This window comes from Pleurodeles waltl, chromosome 8 (assembly GCF_031143425.1).
Source record: "Pleurodeles waltl isolate 20211129_DDA chromosome 8, aPleWal1.hap1.20221129, whole genome shotgun sequence".
Classification (NCBI taxonomy): domain Eukaryota; kingdom Metazoa; phylum Chordata; class Amphibia; order Caudata; family Salamandridae; genus Pleurodeles; species Pleurodeles waltl.
This window is the reverse complement of record NC_090447.1, coordinates 1,531,779,836-1,531,805,255: the sequence shown is the minus strand read 5'-3', so window position 1 is coordinate 1,531,805,255 and position 25,420 is coordinate 1,531,779,836. Positions and strand designations below refer to the sequence as shown.

At 50.8% G+C, this 25,420-nt stretch overlaps 1 protein-coding gene across 1 annotated transcript in view; it reads right to left on the bottom strand.

The window, feature by feature from the left end:
• Nucleotides 1–25,420, bottom strand: part of LOC138248933 (cystathionine beta-synthase-like) — a 151,501-nt gene that overhangs the window by 111,525 nt on the left and 14,556 nt on the right. The window contains exon 2 of the mRNA XM_069202963.1: nt 5,867–6,168. Within this exon, the coding sequence (XP_069059064.1) occupies nt 5,867–6,162 (296 nt within the window). The 5' untranslated portion in view covers nt 6,163–6,168. The remainder of the gene's footprint in view (nt 1–5,866; nt 6,169–25,420) is intronic.

The window sequence follows — 25,420 nt, the reverse complement described above, 5'->3', positions numbered from 1 at the left end:
GTTGCGGTTAGGGTTTTTGGGTGCTGCTGTGGCCCAGGAGGGACCAAGATGTTGCCACTTGGATGAGGAGACAGAGGGGGCACCCAGCAAGTCAGGGAGCCCTCACAGAAGCAAGCAGCACCCGCAGAAGTACCAGAACAGGCACTTAGAAGAGGAGTGAACTGGAGTCCACCGGAAGTCACAAAAGGGAGTCCCACGATGCCGGAGGACAAATCAGAAGGTTGTGCACTGCAGGTTAGAGTGTCGGGGACCCAGGCTTGGCTGTGCACGAAGGAAATCCTGGAAGAGTGCACAGGAGCCGGAGCAGCTGCAAGTCACGCGGTACCCAGCAATGCAGTCTAGCGTGGGGAGGCAAGGACTTACCTCCACCAAACTTGGACTGAAGAGTCACTGGATTGTGGGAGTCACTTGGACAGAGTTGCTGAGTTCCAGGGACCACACTCGTCGTGCTGAGAGGGGACCTAGAGGACCAGTGATGCAGTCTTTTGTTGCATGCGGTTGCAGGAGGAATATTCCGTCGACCCACGGGAGATTTCTTCAGAGCTCCTGGTGCAAGAAGGAGGCAGGCTACCCCCAAAGCATGCACCACCAGGAAACAGGCGAGAAAGCCGGCAGGATGAAGCGATACAAGGTTGCAGTAGTCGTCTTTGCTACTTTGTTGCAGATTTGCAGGCGTCCTGAGCAGTCAGCGGTCGATCCTTTGGCAGAAGGTGAAGAGAGAAGTGCAGAGGAACTCTGGTGAGCTCTTGCATTCGGTATCCGAAGAATTCCCCAAAGCAAAGACCCTAAATAGCCAGAAAAGGAGGTTTGGCTACTTAGGAAGGAGGATAGGCTAGTAACACAGGTAATAGCCTATCAGAAGGAGTCTCTGACATCACCTGCTGGCCCTGGCCACTCAGAGCAGTCCAGTGTGCCAGCAGCACCTCTGTTTCCAAGATGGCAGAGGTCTGGGGCACGCTGGAGGAGCTCTGGGCACCTCCCCTGGGAGGTGCAGGTCAGGGGAGTGGTCACTCCCCTTTCCTTTGTCCAGTTTCGTGCCAGAGCAGGGCTGGGGGATTCCCTAAACCGGTGTAGACTGGCTTATGCAGAGATGGGCACCATCTGTGCCCATCAAAGCATTTCCAGAGGCTGGGTGAGGCTACTCCTCCCCAGCCCTGACACCTTTTTCCAAAGGGAGAGGGTGTAACACCCTCTCTCTGAGGAAGTCCTTTGTCCTGCCTTCCTGGGCCAGGCCTGGCTGGACCCCAGGAGGGCAGAAACCTGTCTGAGGGGTTGGCAGCAGCAGCAGCTGCAGTGAAACCCCGGGAAAGGCAGTTTGGCAGTACCCGGGTCTGTGCTAGAGACTCGGGGGATCATGGAATTGTCTCCCCAATGCCAGAATGGCATTGGGGTGACAATTCCATGATCTTAGACATGTTACATGGCCATGTTCGGAGTTACCATTGTGACGCTATACATAGGTAGTGACCTATATATAGTGCACGCGTGAAATGGTGTCTCCGCACTCACAAAGTCCGGGGAATTTGCCCTGAACGATGTGGGGGCACCTTGGCTAGTGCCAGGGTGCCCACACACTATTTAACTTAGCACCCAACCTTCACCAGGTGAAGGTTAGACATATAGGTGACTTATAATTTACTTAAGTGCAGTGGTAAATGGCTGTGAAATAACGTGGACGTTATTTCACTCAGGCTTCAGTGGCAGGCCTGTGTAAGAATTGTCAGAGCTCTCTATGGGTGGCAAAAGAAATGCTGCAGCCCATAGGGATCTCCTGGAACCCCAATACCCTGGGTACCTCAGTACCATATATTAGGGAATTATAAAGGTGTTCCAGTATGCCAATGTGAATTGGTGAAATTGGTCACTAGCCTGTTAGTGACAATTTAGAAAGCAGAGAGAGCATAACCGCTGATGTTCTGGTTAGCAGAACCTCAGTGAGACAGTTAGTCATCACACAGGGAATACATACAGGGCACACTTATAAGCACTGGGGCCCTGGCTGGAAGGGTCCCAGTGACACATAGACTAAAACATCATATATACAGTGAAATATGGGGGTAACATGCCAGGCAAGATGGTACTTTCCTACAGGACGGGCTCCCCTAGAGGGACCTCAAGTGATCCAGGGGTGGGGGAAAGGCAGGGAGTTCAGGCTCTAGCAAGGAAGGCATTGTGCTGCTAACAGGGCTTTTTTTAAGCTGAAAAATGTGTGCAGCAGGAACTCTTCTGCAATAAGCCATCACTGACAAGTTTTGTCATTTATATCCAATCTGGGAGTATGTGTCAAAAGGGGAGGGACTCCAAATACTCTTCAAAACCCACACTTTTAATAATCACACTGTGGATACTTTTACACGTTAGCAAGGGGTGCCTGACCAGAATAGTATGTTTGGCATCATGGGTTTGACTGCATTTTTAAACCAGTAACAAAACTTAACTACAATGTTTAAATAAGTCTACACATGTTTAAACACTGCCAATTTAATAGAATAATTGAGACAAGCTTGGACGGGGGCCCTATGATTTTCATTTTCTACAGGGGGGACAAGGCATTAAAAAGTTTGAAGACCTCTGCTAAAGAGAGACACCCCCCCACGCAAGTTTTTTTCATCCCACATAAAGCCCTGCTTCCCATCCTTCTGTACGGTCCACACAAGGGTGTGGTGGCACCAGGGCCTTGGAGTGTGAATGGCCTCTTGAAAGCCTCTAGAATGCCACTCTGAGAAACCATTTTAGCTATTTCCCCCAAAATGTACAAGATAAATGACATACATCAAATGTCAGCATCAAAATTCTATTCTAAAAATTTGCTTCATTCTAATAAAAGTACTTATAAAACAAAGTTATTTGAACTTTTAGATTCTGATATGCTGTACTCTCTTAAATATTTATTTCTGTTAAACCAGATACTACAACTCATAAATGTGAACATGCTTGCAGCTTTTTTTTAAAAACGGGCAGAACTTATGGGTGTCGGATTCTTATCTGCATGGTCAAGTCAGATGGCGTGGGGGGTTTATCTGCTTAGTACAAGTAGCCTGGATGGGCCTGTGTGTTTGTCAATGCATATGCCTGGTAGAGGCAGACTGGATGGACCTCTGTGTTTGTATATGCAGGTGTCTGGTGGAGGCAGCGTGGATGGGCCTGTGTGTTTGTATATGAACATGCCTGGTAGAGGTAGACTGGATGGACCTCTGTGTTTGTATATGCACGTGCCTGGTGGAGGCAGCGTGGATGGGCTTGTGTGTTTGTATATGCACATGCCTGGCAGAGGCAACCTGTATTTGTCTATGTGTTTGTATATGCACATGCCTGGTAGGGGCAGCCTGGATGGACCTGTGTGTTTGTATATGCACGTGCCTTTAAGAGAAGCATGGATGGGCCTGTGTGTTTATACACGCATGTGCCTGGTAGGAGCAGCCTGGATGGGTCTGTGTGTTTGTATATGCACATGCCTGGTAGACGCAGACTGGATGGACCTCTGTGTTTGTATATGCACGTGCCTGGTGGAGGCAGTGAGGACTGGCCTGTGTGTTTGTATATGCATGTGCCCTGTAGAGGCAGCCTGGATTGACCTGTGTGTTTGTATATGCACGTGCCTTTAGGGGCAGCCTGGATGGGCCTGTGTGCTTGCATATGCACATGCCTGGTAGAGGCAGCCTGTTTGTGTGTTTGCATATGTAGGTGCCTGGTAGAGGCAGCCTGTTTGTGTGTTCATATGCACATGCCTGGTAGAGGCAGCCTGGATGGACCTGTGAGTTTGCAAATGCACATGCCTGGTAGAGGCAGGCTGGATGAGTCTATGTGTTTGTAAATGCACGTGCCTGGTAGAGGAAGCCTGGATGGGCCTGTCTGTTTGCTCATGCACGTGCCTGGTAGAGGTATACTGGATGGGCCTGTGTGTTTGCATATGCAAGTGCCTGCTAGGGGCAGCTTGGATGGGCCTAGTCATTTGTACATGCACGTGCCTGGAAGCAGAAGCCTGAATGGGCCTGAGTGTTTGTACATGCATGTGCCTGGTAGGAGCAGCCTGGATGGGCCTCTGCTTTTCTACATGCATGTGCCTGGTAGAGGTAGCATTGGTGGACCTGTGTGTTTGTATATGCACATGCCTAGTAAAGGCAGCCTGGATGGACTTGTGTGTTTATACATGCATGTGCCTGGCAGAGACAACCTGGATAGGCCTTTGTGTTTGTACACGCACATGCATGAAGGCAGCCTGGATGGGCCTGTGTGTTTGCATGTGCACGTGCCTGGCAGAGGCAGCCTGGATGGGCCTGTGTGTTAGCACGTGCACATGCCTGGTAGAGGCAGACTGGATGGGCCTGTGTGTTTGCGTATGCACATTCCATTAGGGGCAGCTTGGATGGGCCTGTGTGTTTGCATATGCACATGCCTGGTAGAGGCAGCCTGTTTGTGTGTTTGCATATGCACGTGCCTGGTAGAGGCAGCCTGAATGGGCCTGTGAGTTTGCATATGCACGTGCCTGGTAGAGGCAGGCTGGATGGATCTATGTGTTTGAATATGCACATGCCTGGTAGAGGTAGACTGGATGGGCCTGTGTGTTTGCGTATGCATGTGCCTGGTAGAGGTATACTGGATGGGCCTGTGTGTTTGTGTATGCACGTGCCTGGTAGAGGTATACTGGATGGGCCTGTGTGTTTGCGTATGCATATGCCTGGTAGAGGCAGCCTGGATGGGCCTGTGTGTTTGCGTATGCACGTGCCTGGTAGAGTTATACTGGATGGGCCTGTGTGTTTGCGTATGCACATGCCTGGTAGAGGCAGACTGGATAGACCTGTGTGTTTGCATATGCATGTGCTTCGCTGAGCCAGCCTGGATGGGCCTGTGTGACCTCTGATCCCCAAAGTGAAGCTGTAGCCCCTGGAAGGGGGCGTTAGAGAGAGGAAGTGATCCTTTCTTTTCAATTAAACCTGTTGGCCTATGGACCACTAGGAGTTTCTATAGTAACGAAGGGTCAGCCAGGGGTCCTACATTTTGCCCCTTTAGGCCCACTAGTGGTCCCATTGAGGCACCTGTCTCTCAGGTAAAGGGGGCATCTCTAGGGGGCCTGTTTTATGTCTGTTTTACTCTCTGCGTCACCCCCTTGTCTTGTCAACAGCAACAAGGTCATTGTGGGGATAAGAGTAGGAGAGGGGGTCAACTCTCTGGTGTCATTGTAGGTCAAAGCAGTCCTTAATTTGTAAAAAAAAATAGAAGTGCCAGGGCCCTGTCAGGGGCCACTACAGCCTGCACTACCCATTGCCCCACTAGCACTGCCAATGACTGCACCATCACCACTAACCATCACACTCACACAAGTGACACAATTCAGGCTTCAAATATACATTAAAATGAGCAATACATTCCAGGCGAGCCATTCTTACAGCTTTGGGTGGCAGGTGTTAGTGGCTTTAAAGCATATTCAATTATTAAACAACTGTTGTTGTACGTCTCACAAAATTAGACAAACAGCACCATCATGTGGCAGGCTGTTATAAGAGCCGATGTTGACAATAAAGTGCCAGTGCAGAGCACCGGAAACCACTGGCTTAAATTAAGCACCGGGTCAAAGTGTGCTTGATGTCACTTTCACTACCTCTGGAATTTACGGAAATTGGCATCTATGTGTTTAGTAAATGGGTGTGTATGAGAGATGTGTGTTTGGCTGCAGAGGGGCCGGCCCTACCTTTAAAATGGCACCTCTTGTGATGGGCAGGACTCTGAGTGAACGGGTGGGGATGGGTGAAGCTGGCACATCCAAAACGCTGATCAGTACAGAGGGACCTAGCTGGGCACTGAGGAAGGTAAGATGTCACCACAACATGGGACCTGTGGACAGCTGGTCCCCAAGTGAGATACTTACAGCGCCTTCTTCTGGTAGTGGTGGGGCGAGTCTGACAGGGGTCTCCCCGCCTTCCAGGTGCACCTGCTGGGGGCACTGGGTGGGACCCACTCGTCACCATTCTGCATCGGGCACCTTCCTGCTGTCTTCCATGACGCGCCGTGTGACCGAGCCCTGGTGACTTTGGGGTGTGTGGGCTCCTGCGCCAGGGGGTCTGGGTTGAGGGTCTCCTCCCATTGGTTGATGAGTTGAAGGACAGGAACCGGACAGAACTCTGGTGGGGTGGAGTTGCGCCTCAGTGAGGTGGCAGATAGCATGTCCAGCTGAAAGAGAAGAGAATGGTGTGCAGACATCAAAACACAAGAACAAGCAGATGTCAGGTGGTCATGACCAGAGTGAGTGGATGGAGCAGGGAGGGGGCCTAGGGGCAAAGTATGGAGAGAAAGGGTGAGACAGAGCAGGAGGAGGCAAAAAGGAGGAGAGACTAGAGGAGAAGAAGGAAAAGGGATGTGAGAAGCTGGAGGTGCGGAGAGGAGAAGATGGAGACAGGGGACAATGAAAGGACAGAGAAGAAACAAGAGTCCAAGGGGTATATTTACTAAGGTTTTGCACTGTGTTCACGTGACGAAAGTGACGCAAATCGATGCAAAATCTTTTTATATCTATTTACTTTCCAGCGCAAAACTTGTTTTGCACTGGAAAATCACTAAAGAGTAAAACAAAGCAGTGCATGGCGCTGCTTTTTATTACTTAGCGCCAAGAGGACATTCCATGGGTGGTGTGTGGGCGTTCCCATGCAACCACCCAAGGTTTTTGATGCAAACCCCTATTTACTGAAAAAAGGAAAAAGAGTTTTGTTTAATAAAATAGATCCTATTCCAACTAGGCGCTATCACAGAGAAATGCTTTTATTTCTCATTTCTTTTCCGACTTTGCATGTGTGCTGCACTGTACAGAACCCATACACAGTGGGAACAGCTTTAAAGTTAGTCTAAGCATGCTATTTTGTACTGGAAGGGTGTTTTGTCCAGTACAAAACCTATGCTAGACTCACACAGACAACTTTGAACTAACGTGCAAAGGTGTGTGCGTGACGCATGGCAGCAGAAATCTGCGCCGGCGCTAGGGAGAGGGGAGGAGAAAGCCATATCTCTGTAGATCTGGCGCCCTCCTGCTCTCTGCGTCTCACACAGTGCGACGCAGCGTAGCAGTTTTCACTGCTGCACAGCAGATTTGGTAAATCTGACCATAAGTGTTCGGGTGTTCGGTGATGATTGTCCTACAGCAGAGGCCATTTCTGCCTCTACGTAAGATGCTATTTGTTGCCAGTGCTTTAGGAAATGCCAGGCTGTTGTGCTTTTCTCACCTCTACTTCATTGTCTGGCATAGCAGCCACAATGTCCTGATGGAGCCAATTTAAATGTCTCAAGCACACATACAAAGCTCTACACCACGCAGGACCAGAATACCTGGACAGCCACCTACACTTTCTCCAACCGACCAGACACTGACGCTCAGTCTGACTCTCATTCGCACACATTCCCCACTCCCGCAATAGTAATTTTGGAGGTCACTCATTCTCCAACACCGCACCCAAGACATGGGGCACCCTCTCGCAACCCATCATGGTCTCTTCCTTACTTTTTGAGTTCCGCAAGAACCTGAAGACACCTGCCCAAGCGCCTGGATACCCTCTTGGGTCACTAGTGCACTATACAAATCAACATAACATAACATGAAATAGCTAACCTTCTGAAAGCAGAAGTGTGCTCCAGTGTCCCACTGCCTGGCACCATGCGCGGCCACGTCTCAACCTGGTGCCTCTCTTCCTAGGTACCATTAAACTGCAACCTCCAAGATTTTCCCCCTGTGGGTCTACAAAGACCTCATGAGAGGTTGCGTAACCTCGCTTACGCCCTTGGGTCTGCAAGGGGCTCATGCCGGCCGCATTTCGTCTCATTTGCACCTTTCAAATGAGTGCTTTGTTTGTAAAAAAATGTCAGAAGCCAAAGTTTTCCTTCAGTTCTCACTGCCGGTGCACCACGTCTGCCTCATATTATTTTCAGCTCGTACCTCTTCTTCCACCACAGTACACTTCCTGCCTCTTTATCTCATCTCTTCTTCTACCACAGTACACTTCCTGCCTCTTTATCTCACCTCTTCTTCCACCACAGTACACTTCCTGCCTCTTTATCTCATCTCTTCTTCCACCACACTACACTTCCTGCCTCTTTATCTCACCTCTTCGTCCACCACAGTACACTTCCTGCCTCTTTATCTCATCTCTTCTTCCACCACACTACACTTCCTGCCTCTTTATCTCATCTCTTCTTCCACCACAGTACACTTCCTGCCACTTTATCTCATGCATATCAAGGCTGCCTCGTCTTCCTTTCACCTTGCACCTCTTTCTTCTACAGCCCCACACTTCCTTCATCTTTATCTCATGAGCACCAGGGCTGCCTCTTCTTTCACCTCATGCCTTTCTTCCATTGTCCTGCACTTCCTGTCTCAGGTATCTCATTAGTACCAAGGCTGCCTAGTCTTGAGTTCACCTCAAGCCTCTTTCTTCCACCACCAAACACTTCCCGTCTCTTTATCTCACTCATGCAGGTTTCTCTCTCTCTCTCTCTCTCTCTCTCTCTCTCTCTCTCTCTCTCTCTCTCTCTCTCTCTCTCTCTCTCTCTCTCTCTCTCTCTCTCTCTCTCTCCTCTCTCTCTCTCTCTCTCTCTCTTCTCTTCCTGCCACCACCGTCCACTACCAGCCACTATCTGCAACCACCTGCCACCACCTGCAACCACCTGCCAGCACCTACAACTGCCTGAGACCACCTGCCAATGCCTGCCACAGCCTGCCACCACCTGCAACCACCTTCAACCACCTACCACCAGTGGCCACCACCTGCCACCATCTGCAACCACCTGCCACCACCTGCAGCCACCTGCCAACAGCTGCAACCACCTGTCACCACCTGCCACAACCTGCAACCACCTGCCACAACCTGCAACCACCCACAACTGCCTGCCACCACATGCAACTACCTGCCACCACTTGACACCACTTCCAACCACCTGCAACAACCTACCACCACCTCCAACCACCTGCCACCACTGGCTATCACCTGTCACCACCTCCAACCACCTGCCACCACCGGCCCCCACTTGCCACCCCATCAAACCACCTGCCATCACCTCAAACCACCGGCCACCACCTGCAACCACCTGCTAGGATATCACAAACTTGGAAAGGCAATTTCCTAAATAGCCATTTCCTAATAGCAATTCCTAGTTTGTAGGAATCGTTATCAGGAAATCTCTAATTTTGTACATTCTATTTTGTATTTCCTAAATAGCGATTTCTTAGGGTTCGTTATTTGGGGAATGCAAAAACAGAATTTTGTACCTATGGTCCTATGTGAGTTCATCTCTCAAGGCAGACATCTGATGTGCCCTGAAGGTCACAATTTTGAATCCCAGTACAATCTATCCAGCCTTCCTTCCGAGATCAATAAATTGAGTGCTGCTAAAAAGAGCACTTATGTGTGAGAGGACGGTTCTGACTATCTGGTCCGCCCTGATTTTTCGCTTTTGGATCACCTGGTTTTTGACCTTTTACTGTGAGGGAGATGCATAGTTAGGGACTCACCCACAGTAAACTCATGGTAAAATGGACTGCTCGTGTTTACCACCTGTGCTGTCTTATTATGCAAAGGTTGGCCTGGTTTGTAGTGGGTACCTTGTGGTACTTACACCTTATACCAGGTCCAGTTATCCCTTATTAGTGAAGTAGTAGTGTTCTAGCAGCTTAGGCTGATGGAGGTAGCTATAGCAGAGCAGCTTAGGCTGAACTAGGAGACATGCAGAGCTCATGCAATACCACTTATAGTTACACAGTACATATACACAAGTAAATACAATACTCAGTGTTACCAAAAATACTCCTTCTGGGGGTAAGTATTATACACAATATATACACTAGACACCAACATTAGACAAGTAAATAGTCATAGAACAATGCAAACAGTAGGAAATACTATAGAATGCAATGGGAGAAAATAGGTCTAGGGGCAACACAAACCATATACTAAAAAAGTGGAATGTGAATCACGAATTCCCCCCTAGACAAGTGTAGTGTGTGCGGAATCGCTGGGAGAGTAAGAATACAGTAAAGGTAAGTAAATTACCCCACCCCAGAGCCCAGAAAAGCAGGAGTAAAGTACTGCAAGTTCTCTTAGGACACACTACACCTCGTTTTTGGGATTTTGAAGCAGCCAACCAAGTCTGCAAAGAACAGCTGCTGGATTATTGGACCTGAAGACCTGCAAAGGAAGGGGACCAAGTCCAGAAGTCGAAAGAAGTTCCAGGAAGGACAGGAGTCCCTGCCAACCCAGAAGAGGGTGCAAAAGAAGAGTCCCCGGTTAGTCAAAGACAGCAGAAATGCACCCTAGGAAGATGCCATCAGGTTCCTGCATAATGCAAAAGATGTCCCATGGCGTGAAGATTGTTGCAGATGAGATTTCATGTTGGAAGTCGCCAACATGCCTTGGCTACAACATAGGTGCGTTTTTCATCAAAATGGCGCTGGACGGACCCAGGAGGGACCTGAGGGCCTCAACTCTGCGTGAGGAGGAAGAGGGGGCTCTCAACACTTTAGAGCACCCTCAGGATGCCAGCAGGCACCCCCAGAAGCCGCAGGATCCAGGTTCAAAGGAGGTGCAAAATGCAGTAGATGCAGCATAACAAAAGAAGGTCCCACGCCTCCGGAGAACAACTCAGTGAGTTGTACGTTGCAGGGTGGAGTGCTGAAGACCTGGGCCACGCTGTGCTTGAAGGAATCTTGCAAAGAGTGCACAGAGGCCTCAGGAGGTGAAGAAGACACAGTACACAGGGATACCATCGTTCTCGGGGAAGGCAAGGTCTTACCTCCTCCAAAATGCATCAGCAGGATCTCAGGACAGTCTATGTCGATGATGTCCACCCTCTGTGTCCTTAGGAGCATGCTCCTCATTGTGAGAGGAGTCCCAGGGTACCAGTTGTCGTCTTGGTAGGTGCCTGCTTGGCGCAGGGGAGTGACTCCGTCACTCCACGGGAGATTTCTTCAGTTCTTCTAGTGCAGGATGAAGACAGGGAGTCCCCAGAGCGTGCACACCATGGAAACTGTTGCAGTTGCTGACTTGGAGCTAAGGTTACTGAAGTAAAGTGTCTCTTGTAGACACTTTGTTGCAGTTACAGCGTTTCTTGGAGCAGGCTGCAGTTGATCCGAGGTCAGAGGATGCTGAAGTTGTTGCAGAGGATTCCTGAATGAAACTTGCAAGCAGAATCTGAAGAGAACCCACAGGAGAGACCCTAAATAGCCCTGAGAGGGGGATTGGCTACCTTATCAGGTATGGACCTATCAGGAGGGGTCTATGAAGTCACCTGCTGGCACTGGCCACTCAGAGTTCTCCAGCGTGCCCCCACACCTTGCAAAGCAAGATGGCTGAAGTCTGGGACACACTGAAGGAGCTCTGGGCACCACCCCTGGGGTGGTGATGGACAGGGGAGTGGTCACTCCCCTTTCCTTTGTCCAGTTTCCCGGCAGAACAGGGGAGAAGGGGTCCCTGAACCGGTGTAGACTAGTTTATGCAAGGAGGGCACCATCTGTGCCCTTCAAAGCATTTCCAGACGCTGGTGGAGGCTACCCCTCCCCAGCCTGTAACACCTATTTCTAAAGGGAGAGGATGTAGCACCTGCTCTCAGAGGAAATGCTTTGTTCTGCCTTCCTGGGACTGGGCTGCCCAGACCCCAGGAGGGCAGAACCCTGTCTGTGAGATGGCAGTAGCTCTAGCTGCAGTGCAAGCCTCAGAGAGCTGGTTTGGCAGTAATGGGGGTGGGTCCATGGTGGAGCCCCCAGGATGCATGAAATTGGCTCCCCAATACCAGATTTGGAATGGGGGACAATTCCAAGATCTTGGACAGGTTACATGGCCATATTTGGAGTTACCATTGTGAAGCTACATATAGGTATTGACCTATATGTAGTGCACACGTGTAATGGCATCCCCACACTCACAAAGTCCCGGGAAATGGCCCTGAACTATGTTGGGGCACCTTTGCTAGTGAAAGGGTGCCCTCACACTTAGTAACTTTGCACCTAACCTTCAGCAAGTGAAGGTTAGACATATAGGTGACTTATAAGTTACTTAAGTGCAGTGAAAATGGCTTTGAAACAACATGTGCGTTATTTCACGCAGGCTGCAGTGGCAGGCCTGTGCAAGGGTTTGTCTGAGCTCCCTATGGGTCGCAAAAGAAATGCTGCAGCCCATAGGGATCTCCTGGAACCCCAATGCCCTGGGTACCTAGGTACCATATACTAGGGGCTTATAAGGGGGGGTCCAGTATGCCAATTGAAATTGGTAAATGAAGTCACTGGCCTACAGTGACAAATTTAAAAGCAGAGAGAGCATAAGCACTGAGGTTCTGGTTAGCAGAGCCTCAGTGACACAGTTAGGCACTACACAGGCATACACGTTAGGCCACAAACTATGAGCACTGGGCCCTGGCTAGTAGGATCCCAGTGACACAGTAAAAACACACTGACACACACTCACAAACAGGCCAAAAGTGGGGGTAACCATGCTAGAAAGAGGCTACTTTCTCACAAAAGGCTGCTGTGATGCAGCAAGGGTCAGAGGCCCAGGGCTGGGTACACATGATCATGTGTGCACATGCATGTGTGCACCTGTGTGAGGGCTGTGCAGGGAGGATTCCTGGCGTGCACAGAGCTTAGGTTGCCTGGCACAGAAGGGAGTAAGCAGAGTGGGTGGTGACCTGGAGTAAGCCTTATAAGATGGGTGTACACATGTGAGGGGTAGAGAGCCAGTGTGCTTACTGTCTTTTCATTGTAGGGACAGTCCATTAAATGTAAATGGGAAATGCTGCCTTAGGCCATTGGTATGACCTGTAAAGGGGCAAATGACAAGGCACCCTTTATGGGTGAAGAATGGTATTCTACATGTTTATCAAGAGTAACCTGAAAGTAATGTGAAAGTAATATGAGTAATCATAACAGCACAAATCATTCCCATATGCCTATACATGCTTCTTGTTCATCCTTATTTTAGTAACGAGACTGATCTGGACTGCTGATCTGGACTAATCCTTGGACTGCTCGGCAACGCTACCCTATAAGAGTCAAGCGCTACAATGGGGTGTTTGGTTCCCAGTAGTGGTCGAGTGCTGACCCATTACTTGTGCAGGCCACACAACTAAGGACCCACCTTCCAACAACTGAGAAACAGAAAACTTTGGGGTGTAAAGCACTACATAAACAAGCATTAGCAAATGTAATACACCAGGCTTGCATTCTGAATACATGCCTGTAAAACACATAGCAAGCCAAGCAATGGTGCCAGGAGGCCATGCATGTTAAATTGTAGGCACTAGTTAATAACACAAGAAAGTTTTTATCTTTAACCAATCCCACAGTGTGTAAACACATGAACATCCATGATATGGCAGTGCCCAGTGCTTTAAAGTGGCAGGTACTAAAAGGCTTTTAGCACAGCTTCACTACTTTTAATAGGGGACTACTGAGGCTTCTCGGTGCTATACAGGTACTCTAGTACAAAGAGTACCTCCACTTCGATCACTGGCATTGCATGAGTGCTGTGAGCCCCAGGGCAAGGAATGAAAGTGCTACCCTCCTCTCAACTGTTACAATACAATAATCACAGGTTAAATGGTCCCCTCAGACCTCTTGGCGCCGGTGCCACTGCACCTGCTGCACCACTGGTAGCTCCTCCTTTGACCTCTATAGCTGACAGATGACATTAACAATTGGCAAAAAAACGCTAAAGCTGTCTGAATATAGACATTAAAAACAAGTTATTTTAATTAGTTCAAACCACCACGTATGCTGGATTGAACAGCAGCATTTTTTGTTACAGTTCATGCCAAAAATCTGTTTTTTGCAATAATTTGGTCTGTGGCCTGGGTTTACATCCTGCCTGTTCACAGCACTCGTGCTCTTTCAATCTTCTCCACTTGGGGGCGCTGAAGCACCGCCCGGAGAGCAGCGTTCCTGGTCGCTGCAGACACCACTGACACCAGCAGGGGTCGAAGTGCATTAAAAACACAGGCTGGGGACTGTGAAGCTTCGCACAATGAGGGGTGGGGGCGAGTGAGCATGGGGGCGGAGGATGAAGGTGTGGCTGGCAGAAAAAGCTAAATATTCTGTTACTTTTTCAGCTTCAAGTGATTATATATAAAATAATGCACTTTCCCACCTTATGAAACATGTATTAGTGCACTGCGGAGGTCTGTGTGTGATCAGAGAGCCACAGAAATAAATCCTACTTGGTGCAGTGACGAATAGTGACGTGTGTACATCTAGTGCTACGAGGCCCCAGTGTGTGACAGAAAGCACTGTGAATATCTAAGTCATTGTTTTAAACTTACATTACACACACTAAAAGATAGGCTGCTACAAATGTACAAAAATGTTTAAGACAACAACACGCTTCCAAAATATACATTTCAGCAATACCCAGACTGTAGGTGCTGCAAGTATTTTATAATTGATTTTTAAAAGCAGACACTTCACAGCTCAGATGGTAACTCCCTTGCAGTATCATTAAAAAAGAATACATTTGTGCCATTGGGAGCTTCAAGTGATTCCTTTGATTAAAGCTGATAGCAGCTCCCAAGCAGCCCTGACATTGGCAGATTAACCAGTTGTGCACACTCACATCTGTCGGGCAGCAGCACCCTGGCAGGTGTAGTGTTGAGCGGCGATAAATTAAACTACGTACACGGTGGTGCGTTTAAATAGGCAGTCGTGTGCGGCCCTCGTAGCGCTTTGCACTGTTCCGGTGCCTCGCTCTCTGCCACGCGCCTCTTTATTCTTACTTATGGCTCTACCGCTGACCAAGGGGCAGAGCAAGGATTCGCAACAAGTGTGGGGGAGTTTACATTTCTTCGGGCACGTGCGAGGGCTTCTCTCTCACGCACCCCCCGACAGTCACCTCACTGCAGGAAGGCTTGTTTAGCTGCCGGCCCCTCCAGCAGTTTCACAGCACAAGAGACTCCCTTACACTTCAGCTGAAGCATTTCAACTCTGAATTAACCCCCCGGACTGTCGCCTTTTCGTAAAAAGGAAGGGAAGTGTATTTCCTAAAATAAAAAGTATGGGCACATGGTGCCCTCAGACCCACCCACTTTGACACTGGTCCCCAGGGCCTGAGCTTGGCAGGGGATAGGGAGGCGGGGCCTCGGGCAGGGCCCACCCTGGCACGAACAAGAGGCTCTCTGGGATTGGTTGTTAAGTCAGGAAGCGGCTGTGACAGACGTCTCTTGCCTCTTTCATATAAGACTTTATGATGAACAGAGGATCTGGTTTCCTCTGCTCCAAGCATGTCAGGTCAAGAGTGGGACTTCCTAATGTGCTACCATCAAGAGAGCAGGGTGTACCGCCCAGAGCAGGGTGTACCCCTCAGAGCAGGTTGTACCCCTCAGAGCAGGGTGTATCACTCAAAGTAGAATGTAAATCTCAGGTGTGGTGTACGGTGACCTTCAGAGACCGGGTGCTCCGCCCAGAGCAAGGTGTACCACACAGAGCAGGGTATACCACCCAGATCAGGGTGTAGCACCCAGAGCAGGGTGTACCACCCACAGCAGAGCGTAAATCTCTGACCATGGTATACTGCCCAGAGCAGGGTGTACCTTCCAGACCAGGGTGTATAGCACAGAGCAGGATGCACCACCCAGAGCAGGGCGTCCCACCCAAAGCACAGTGTACCACCCAAACCACGGTGCAGGGTGTAAACCTCTGAGCATGGTATACTGCTCAGAGAAGGGTGTACCTCCCATAGCAGGGTGTACCACACAGAGAAGGGTGTATCACCCAGAGCAGGGTGTACCGCCCAGAGCAGGGTGTACCACACAGAGCAGGGTGTACCACATAGAGCAGGGTGTACATCACAGAGCAGGGTGTACCACATAGAGCAGAGTGTCCCTCCAGAGCAGGGTGTACCGCCCAGAGCAGGGTGTACCACATAGAGCAGGGTGTACGTCACAGAGCAGGGTGTACTTCACAGAGCAGGGTGTCCCTCCCAGAGCAAGGTGTACCACACAGAGCAGGGTGTACCGCACAGAGTAGGGTGTGCCGCACAGAGCATGGTGTACCACATAGAGCAGGGTGTACGTCCCATAGAAGTGTGTACCGCACAGAGCAGTGTGTACCGCACAGATCAGTGTGTACCACACAGAGCAGAGTGTACCACACAGAGAAGGGTGTATCACCCAGAGCAGGGTGTACCACACAGAGAAGGAAAGAGCAGGGTGTACCGCACAGAGTAGGGTATGCCGCACAGAGCAGGGTGTACCACACAGAGCAGAGTGTACCACACAGAGCATGCCTCTCTGTTCAGGGTGGACAAGCTTACGTCCAGCTGCTCTGAAACAAGAGTATTCATTGGAAATTAAAACACCTTAAAAACTCAGCAGTTTGCCGTTGACTGTGGAAAGTTTTTGCTCACTGAGGGCAAGTCCCTTTGCCCCACATCTTTTCTGTTTTACTGACCTGACGTCACATAGGTCCAAAGCTTATCACCCAGTAAAACTTCCATATAGTCTATGTTGTGTCAGAGGCCAGGTGTGCTGCCTGGCACCTGGGCAGGCATGGGAAACCGCAGAGCAGGGACAGAGGTCACGCTGGCATGGCTTACTGAGAAGATGCCCTCCTCGCTGCAGGGGCAGGTGCCAGGCAGGGGAGGCCCGCCTCCTGCCCTCCCACTCGCCCAATTAGGGCAGAGTTGAGCCTGCCCTGTCCTTGGGGAGAAGCCCTTGGAGGGTTTTATGGTAGGCTGACAAGAGAGGTTGGGTGGGGAACTTTTTACAGCTTGGGATACAGAAAATGGAACCTGCCGGTGGGGGGGGGGGGGGGAGGGGGGTGCAGACAGGGGTTCAGAGGCTAGAGAAGTAGACAAACAACCAATGGGCCTGATGTACCGATGCACTTTGTGGTCATAAAACCCCGTGATTCACAAAACCACAAGGTTTGCTGTGCTATGCAATGCTATGCTATGCTATGCAATGCTTCCTATGCAATGCTGTGCTATGCAATACTATGTTATGCAATGCTATGCTATGCAATGCTGTGCTATGCAATGCTATGCAATGCTATGCAATGCTGTGCTATGCAATGCTATGCTATGCAATGCTGTGCTATGCAATGCTACACTATGCAATGCTATGCTATGCAATGCTATGCTATGCTATGCTACGCTATGCAATGCTGTAGTATGCTACGCTATGTAATGCTATGCTATGCAATACTGTGCTATGCAATGCTATGCTATGCAATGCTATGCTACGCTATGCAATGCTATGCTATGCACTGCTACGCTATGCAATGCTGTGCAATGCAATGCTATGCTATGCAATGCCATGCAATGCTGTGCTATGCAATACTGTGCTATGCAATGCTATGCTATGCAATGCTATACTATGCAATGCTATGCTATGCAATGCTGCGCTATGCAATGCTGCGCTATGCAATGCTATGCAATGCTGTGCTATGCAATGCTGTGCTATGCAATGCTATGCTATGCATTGCTATGCTATGCAATACCATGCTATGCAATGCTATGCAATGCTGTGCTATGCAATGCTGTGCTATGTAATACTGTGCTATGCAATGCTATGCTATGCAATGCTATGTTATGCAATACCATGCTATGCAATGCTATGCTATGCAATACCATGCTATGCAATGCTATGCTATATGGATTTGTAAAGCGCATGGCTACCCGTAGGCGTCCCAGCCCTGGCGTTGCTTCGGGACAGGTGGAGAAACACAGGGAGGCTATTATCTTTTGTGATTCAGAAAAGCCCTTCCGAATAGTAAAAGGGGGTGACGGGCTCATTCTGGAACAGCATTACTCTTCTAGCAGGGGTATGAAAGTGTCCCCCCTTAATATATTTGAATTGGAATGGATCGAAGCTCTCTGATTCGCAGCCACAAACCAGTGACCAGTTACCGACTCCTCGAAGGAGATGGTAAGTGATCTGCACAGATGTCCTCGTTGGGAAACCTGTTCTTTGGGAATTGAATGCGCCAGCTTTGAGGGGCGTGGGCACCGGTCCAGGGGAGCAGTGCCTACTGCCGAACCAATCCCGACTGCCACTGATGTCTTCCCAAAGTTAGGCAGCACCAGTTCCTGTAACTAGCATGCCTGCTTTAAACCAGCAGTAAACAAGCATTGGCAGAGCCAATCGCTCTCACCTATGCAAAAGCTATTGGCTGTGCCGACGTGTTTCAGCCATGTTGTTCACCAGCGCGGCTGCTGTCCAACGCGGCTAAAAGCAGCGTAAAGGAGAGTGCGTGGAGGGTCATAGAGTGGAGTCGAGTGCTGCAGAGTGGAGTGCGCCGTGTATTGGAGTGGCGTAGAGTGGCATACACTGGAGTGCCACTGAGAAGAGTAGATAGAGAAGTAGAGTGCAGTGGCATTGAGTGCAGTGGCATTGAATTCAGTGCATACAATGCAGTATTGTAGAATGGAGTGGCATTGGTTAGAATGGCACATAGTAGAGTAGAGCGGTGCAGAGTGCAGCAGCACAGAGTAGAGTGGTGCAGAGTGCAGCAGCACAGAGTAGAGTGGTGCAGAGTGCAGCGGCACAGAGTAGAGTGGTGCAGAGTGCAGCGGCACAGAGTAGTGTAGAGTGGACTGGCACAGAGTGGAGTGGCACAGAGTGCAGTGGCACAGAGTAGAGTGGTGCAGAGTGCAGGGGCACAGAGTGGTGTACAGTGCAGTTGCGCAGAGTAGAGTCATGCAGACTGCAGTAGCACAGAGTGGTATAGAGTGGAGTGGCACAGAGTGTAGTGGCACAAAGTACAGTGGCGCAGAGTGCAGTAGCAGAGAGTGGAGTGTCACAGAGTAGAGTGGTGCAGAGTGCAGTTGCACAGAGTAGAGTCATGCAGACTACAGTAGCACAGAATGGTGTAGAGTGGAGTGGCACAGAGTGGAGTGGCACAAAGTACAGTGGCAGAGAGTGCAGTGGCACAGAGTGCAGCGGCACAGAGTAGAGTGGTGCAGAGTGCAGCGGCACAGAGTAGTGGAGAGTGGAGAGGCAGAGAGTGGAGTGGCACAGAGTGCAGTGGCACAGAGTAGCGTAGTGCAGAGTGGAGTGGCACAGAGTGGAGTGGCGCAGAGTGCAGTGGCACGGAGTGGAGTAGTGCAGAGTGCAGTAGCACAGAGTAGTGCAGACTTCAGTGGCACAGGGCAGAGTAGTGCAGAGTGCAGCGGCACAGGGTAGAGTGGGGCAGAGTGCAGTAGTACAGAGTGGTGCAGAGTGCAGTAGCACAGAGTGGTGTAGAGTGGAATGGCAAAGAGCGCAGTGGCACAGAGTGGAGTGGAACAGAGTAGAGTAGAGCAGAGTGCAGTGGCACAGTGTAGTGCAGAGTGCAGTGGCACAGGGCAGAGTAGTGCAGAGTGCAGTGGCACAGAGTGGAGTGGCACAGAGTAGAGTGGGGCAGAGTGCAGTAGTTCAGAGAGGTGCAGAGTGCAGTAGCACAGAATGGTGTAGAGTGGAGTGGCAAAGAGTGCAGTGGCACAGAGTGGTGTAGAGTGGAGTGGCACAGAGTGGAGTGGCACAGAGTACAGTGGTGCAGAGTGCAGTGGCACAGAGTGGAGTGGTGTAGAGTGGAGTGGCACAGAGTAGAGTGGTGCAGAGTGTGGCGGCACAGAGTAGTGTATAGTGGAGTGGCACAGAGTGGAGTGGCACAGACGAGTAGAGTAGTGCAGAGTGCAGTGGCACAGAGTGGAGTGGCGGAGAGTGCAGTAGCACAGAGTGGAGTGGCACAGAGTGGAGTGGCACAGAGTAGAGTAGTGCAGTGGCACAGAATAGTGCAGAGTGCAGTGGCACAGGGCAGAGTAATGTAGAGTGCAGCGACACACAGTAGAGTAGTGCAGAGTGCAGTAGAACAGTGTGGTGTAGAGTGGAGTGGCACACAGTGGAGTGGCGCAGAGTGCAACGGCACAGAGTAGAGTAGTGCAGAGTGCAGCGGCACAGAGTAGTGTAGAGTGGAGTGGCACAATCTGGAGTGGCACAGAGTGCAGTGGCACAGAGTAAAGTAGTGCAGAGTGCAGCGGCACAGAGTAGAGTAGTGCAGAGTGGAGTGGCGCAGAGTGCAGCGGCACAGAGTAGAGTGGTGCAGAGTGCAGTGGCGTACAGTGGTGCAGAGTGAAGTGGCACAGTGTTGTGCAGAGTGCAGCGGCACAGAGTAGAGTGGTGCAGAGTGCAGTGGCGTACAGTGCTGCAGAGTGAAGTGGCACAGTGTTGTACAGAGTGCAGCGGCACAGAGTAGAGTAGTGCAGAGTGCAGTAGCACAGTGTGGTGTAGAGTGGGGTGGCACAGAGTGGAGTGGCGCAGAGTGCAGCGGCACAGAATAGAGTAGTGCAGAGTGCAGTAGCACAGAGTAGTGCAGACTGCAGTAGCACAGGGCAGAGTAGTGCAGAGTGCAGCGGCACAGAGTGGAGTGGCACAGAGTAGAGTCGTGCAGAGTGCAGTGCCACAGAGTGGTGTAGAGTGCAGTTGCACAGAGTAGAGTCGTGCAGAATGCAGTAGCATAGAGTGGTGTAGAGTGGAGTGGCACAGAGTGGAGTGTCACAAACTACAGTGGCGCAGAGTGCAGTGGCACACAGTGGAGTGGCACAGAGTGGAGTGGCGCAGAGTGCAGTGGCACAGAGTAGAGTGGTGCAGAGTGCAGTGGCACAGAGTGGTGCAGAGGGCAGCAGCACAGAGTAGAGTGGTGCAGAGTGCAGCGGCACAGAGTAGAGTGGTGCAGAGTGCAGCGGCACAGAGTAGTGTCGAGTGGACTGGCACAGAGTGCAGCGGCACAGAGTGGAGTGGCACAGAGTAGAGTTGTGCAGAGTGCAGTGCCACAGAGTGGTGTAGAGTGCAGTTGCACAGAGTAGAGTCGTGCAGAATGCAGTAGCATAGAGTGGTGTAGAGTGGAGTGGCACAGAGTGGAGTGTCACAAACTACAGTGGCGCAGAGTGCAGTGGCACAGAGTGGAGTGGCGCAGAGTGCAGTGGCACAGAGTAGAGTGGTGCAGAGTGCAGTGGCACAGAGTGGTGCAGAGGGCAGCAGCACAGAGTAGAGTGGTGCAGAGTGCAGCGGCACAGAGTAGAGTGGTGCAGAGTGCAGCGGCACAGAGTAGTGTCGAGGGGACTGGCACAGAGTGGAGTGGCACAGAGTGCAGTGGCACAGAGTAGAGTGGTGCAGAGTGCAGTGGCACAGAGTGGTGTAGAGTCCAGTTGCACAGAGTAGAGTCATGCAGACTGCAGTAACACAGAGTGGTATAGAGTGGAGTGGCACATAGTGGAGTGGCACAAAGTACAGTGGTGCAGAGTGCAGTGGCACAGAGTGGTGCAGAGTGCAGTTGCACAGAGTAGAGTCATGCAGACTACAGTAGCACAGAGTGGTGTAGAGTGGAGTGGCACAGAGTGGAGTGGCACAAAGTACAGTGGCAGAGAGTGCAGTGGCACAGAGTAGAGTGGTGCAGAGTGCAGCGGCACAGAGTAGTGTAGAGTGGAGTGGCACAGAGTGGAGTGGCACAGAGTGCAGTGGCACAGAGTGGAGTAGTGCAGAGTGGGGTGGCACAGAGTGGAGTGGCGCAGAGTGCAGGGGCACAGAGTAGAGTAGTGCAGAGTGCAGTAGCACAGAGTAGTGCAGACTGCAGTGGCACAGGGCAGAGTAGTGCAGAGTGCAGCGGCACAGAGTGGAGTGGCACAGAGTAGAGTGGGGCAGAGTGCAGTAGTACAGAGTGGTGCAGAGTGCAGTAGCACAGAGTGGTGTAGAGTGGAGTGGCAAAGAGTGCAGTGGCACCGAGTGGAGTGGAACAGAGTTGAGTAGTGCAGAGTGCAGTGGCACAGAGTAGTGCTGAGTGCAGTGGCACAGGGCAGAGTAGTGCAGAGTGCAGCGGCACGGAGTGGCACAGATTACAGTGGTGCAGAGTGCAGTGGCACAGAGTGGAGTGGTGTAGAGTGCAGTGGCACAGAGTGGAGTGGTGTAGAGTGGAGTGGCACAGAGTAGAGTGGTGCAGAGTGTGGCGGCACAGAGTAGTGTAGAGTGGAGTGGCACAGAGTGGAGTGGCACAGAAGAGTAGAGTAGTGCAGAGTGCAGTGGCACAGAGTGGAGTGGCGCAGAGTGGAGTGGCGCAGAGTGGAGTGGCACAGAGTAGAGTAGTGCAGTGTGCAGTGACAGAGAGTAGTGCAGAGTGCAGTGGCACAGGGCAGAGTAGCGTAGAGTGCAGCGACACAGAGTAGAGTAGTGCAGAGTGCAGTAGCACAGTGTGGTGTAGAGTGGAGTGGCACACAGTGGAGTGGCGCGGAGTGCAGCAGCACAGAGTAGAGTAGTGTAGGAGGCTGGACTGGCTTGTAGTGAGTACCAAGGGGTACTTGCACCTTGCACCAGGCCCAGTTATCCCTTATTAGTGTATAGGGTGTCTAGCAGCTTAGGCTGATAGATAATGGTAGCTTAGCAGAGCAGCTTAGGCTCAACTAGGAGACGTGTGAAGCTACTACAGTACCACTTAGTGTCATATGCACAATATCATAAGAAAACACAATACACAGTTATACTAAAAATAAAGGTACTTTATTTTTATGACAATATGCCAAAGTATCTTAGAGTGTACCCTCAGTGAGAGGATAGGAAATATACACAAGATATATATACACAATAGCAAAAATATGCAGTATAGTCTTAGAAAACAGTGCAAACAATGTATAGTTACAATAGGATGCAATGGGGAAACATAGGGATGGGGCAACACAAACCATATACTCCAAAAGTGGAATGCGAACCACGAATGGACCCCAAACCTATGTGACCTTGTAGAGGGTCGCTGGGACTATTAGAAAATAGTGAGAGTTAGAAAAATAACTCTCCCCAAGACCCTGAAAAGTGAGTGCAAAGTGCACTAAAGTTCCCCCAAGGACAAAAGAGTCGTGTTAGAGGAATAATGCAGGAAAGACACAAACCAGCAATGCAACAACTGTGGATTTCCAATCTAGGGTACCTGTGGAACAAGGGGACCAAGTCCAAAAGTCACAAGCAAGTCGGAGATGGGCAGATGCCCAGGAAATGCCAGCTGCGGGTGCAAAGAAGCTTCGACTGGACAGAAGAAGCTGAGGTTTCTGCAGGAACAAAAAGGGCTAGAGACTTCCCCTTTGGTGAACGGATCCCTCTTGCCTTGGAGAGTCGTGCAGAAGTGTTTTCCCGCTGAAAGGATGCCAACAAGCCTTACTAGCCGCAAATTGTGCGTTTAGCGTTTTTGGACGCTGCCGGGGCCCAGAAGGGACCAGGAGGTCGCAAATTGGACCTGAAGAGAGAGGGGGCATCGAGCAAGACAAAGAGCCCTCACTGAAGCAGGTAGCACCCGGAGAAGTGCCAGAAACAGGCACTACGAGGATGCGTGAAACGGTGCTCGCCGAAGTTGCACAAAGGAGTCCCACGTCGCCGGAGACCAACTTAGAAAGTCGTGCAATGCAGGTTAGAGGGCCGTGGACCCAGGCTTGGCTGTGCACGAAGGATTTCCGCCGGAAGTGCACAGGGGCCGGAGTAGCTGCAAAGTCGCGGTTCCCAGCAATGCAGCCCAGCGAGGTGAGGCAAGGACTTACCTCCACCAAACTTGGGCTGAAGAGTCACTGGACTGTGGGGGTCACTTGGACAGAGTCGCTGGATTCGAGGGACCTCGCTCGTCGTGCTGAGAGGAGACCCAAGGGACCGGTAATGCAGCTTTTTGGTGCCTGCGGTTGCAGGGGGAAGATTCCGTCGACCCACGGGAGATTTCTTCGGAGCTTCTGGTGCAGAGAGGAGGCAGGCTACCCCCACAGCATGCACAAGCAGGAAAACAGTCGAGAAGGCGGCAGGATCAGCGTTACAGAGTTGCAGTAGTCGTCTTTGCTACTATGTTGCAGGTTTGCAGGCTTCCAGCGCGGTCAGCAGTCGATTCCTTATCAGAAGGTGAAGAGGGAGATGCAGAGGAACTCGGATGAGCTCTTGCATTCGTTATCTGAAGTTTCCCCAGAGACAGAGACCCTAAATAGCCAGAAAAGAGGGTTTGGCTACCTAGGAGAGAGGATAGGGTAGCAACACCTGAAGGAGCCTATCACAAGGAGTCTCTGACGTCACCTGGTGGCACTGGCCACTCAGAGCAGTCCAGTGTGCCAGCAGCACCTCTGTTTCCAAGATGGCAGAGGTCTGGAGCACACTGGAGGAGCTCTGGACACCTCCCAGGGGAGGTGCAGGTCAGGGGAGTGGTCACTCCCCTTTCCTTTGTCCAGTTTCACGCCAGAGCAGGGGCTAAGGGGTCCCTGAACCGGTGTAGACTGGCTTATGCAGAATTGGGCACATCTGTGCCCAAGAAAGCATTTCCAGAGGCTGGGGGAGGCTACTCCTCCCCTGCCTTCACACCATTTTCCAAAGGGAGAGGGTGTCACACCCTCTCTCAGAGGAAGTTCTTTGTTCTGCCATCCTGGGCCAGGCTTGGCTGGACCCCAGGAGGGCAGCTGCCTGTCTGAGGGGTTGGCAGCAGCAGCAGCTGCAGTGAAACCCCAGGAAGGGCAGTTTGGCAGTACCAGGGTCTGTGCTACGGACCACTGGGATCATGGGATTGTGCCAACTATGCCAGGATGGCATAGAGGGGGCAATTCCATGATCATAGACATGTTACATGGCCATATTCGGAGTTACCATTGTGAAGCTACATATAGGTAGTGACCTATATGTAGTGCACGCGTGTAATGGTGTCCCCGCACTCACAAAGTTCAGGGAATTGGCTCTGAACAATGTGGGGGCACCTTGGCTAGTGCCAGGGTGCCCTCACACTAAGTAACTTTGCACCCAACCTTTACCAGGTAAAGGTTAGACATATAGGTGACTTATAAGTTACTTAAGTGCAGTGTAAAATGGCTGTGAAATAACGTGGACGTTATTTCACTCAGGCTGCAGTGGCAGGCCTGTGTAAGAATTGTCAGAGCTCCCTATGGGTGGCAAAAGAAATGCTGCAGCCCATAGGGATCTCTTGGAACCCCAATACCCTGGGTACCTCAGTACCATATACTAGGGAATTATAAGGGTGTTCCAGTAAGCCAATGTAAATTGGTAAAAATGGTCACTAGCCTGTTAGTGACAATTTGGAAAGAAATGAGAGAGCATAACCACTGAGGTTCTGATTAGCAGAGCCTCAGTGAGACAGTTAGTCACTACACAGGTAACACATTCAGGCACACTTATGAGCACTGGGGCCCTGGGTTACCAGGGTCCCAGTGACACATACAACTAAAACAACATATATACAGTGAAAAATGGGGGTAACATGCCAGGCAAGATGGTACTTTCCTACAAGTAGTGCAGAGTGCAGCGGCACAGAGTAGTGTAGAGTGGAGTGGCAAAATCTGGAATGGCACAGAGTGCAGTGGCACAGAGTAAAGTAGTGCAGAGTGCAGCAGCACAGAGTAGAGTAGTGCAGAGTGGAGTGGCGCAGAGTGCAGCGGCACAGAGTAGAGTGGTGCAGAGTGCAGTGGCG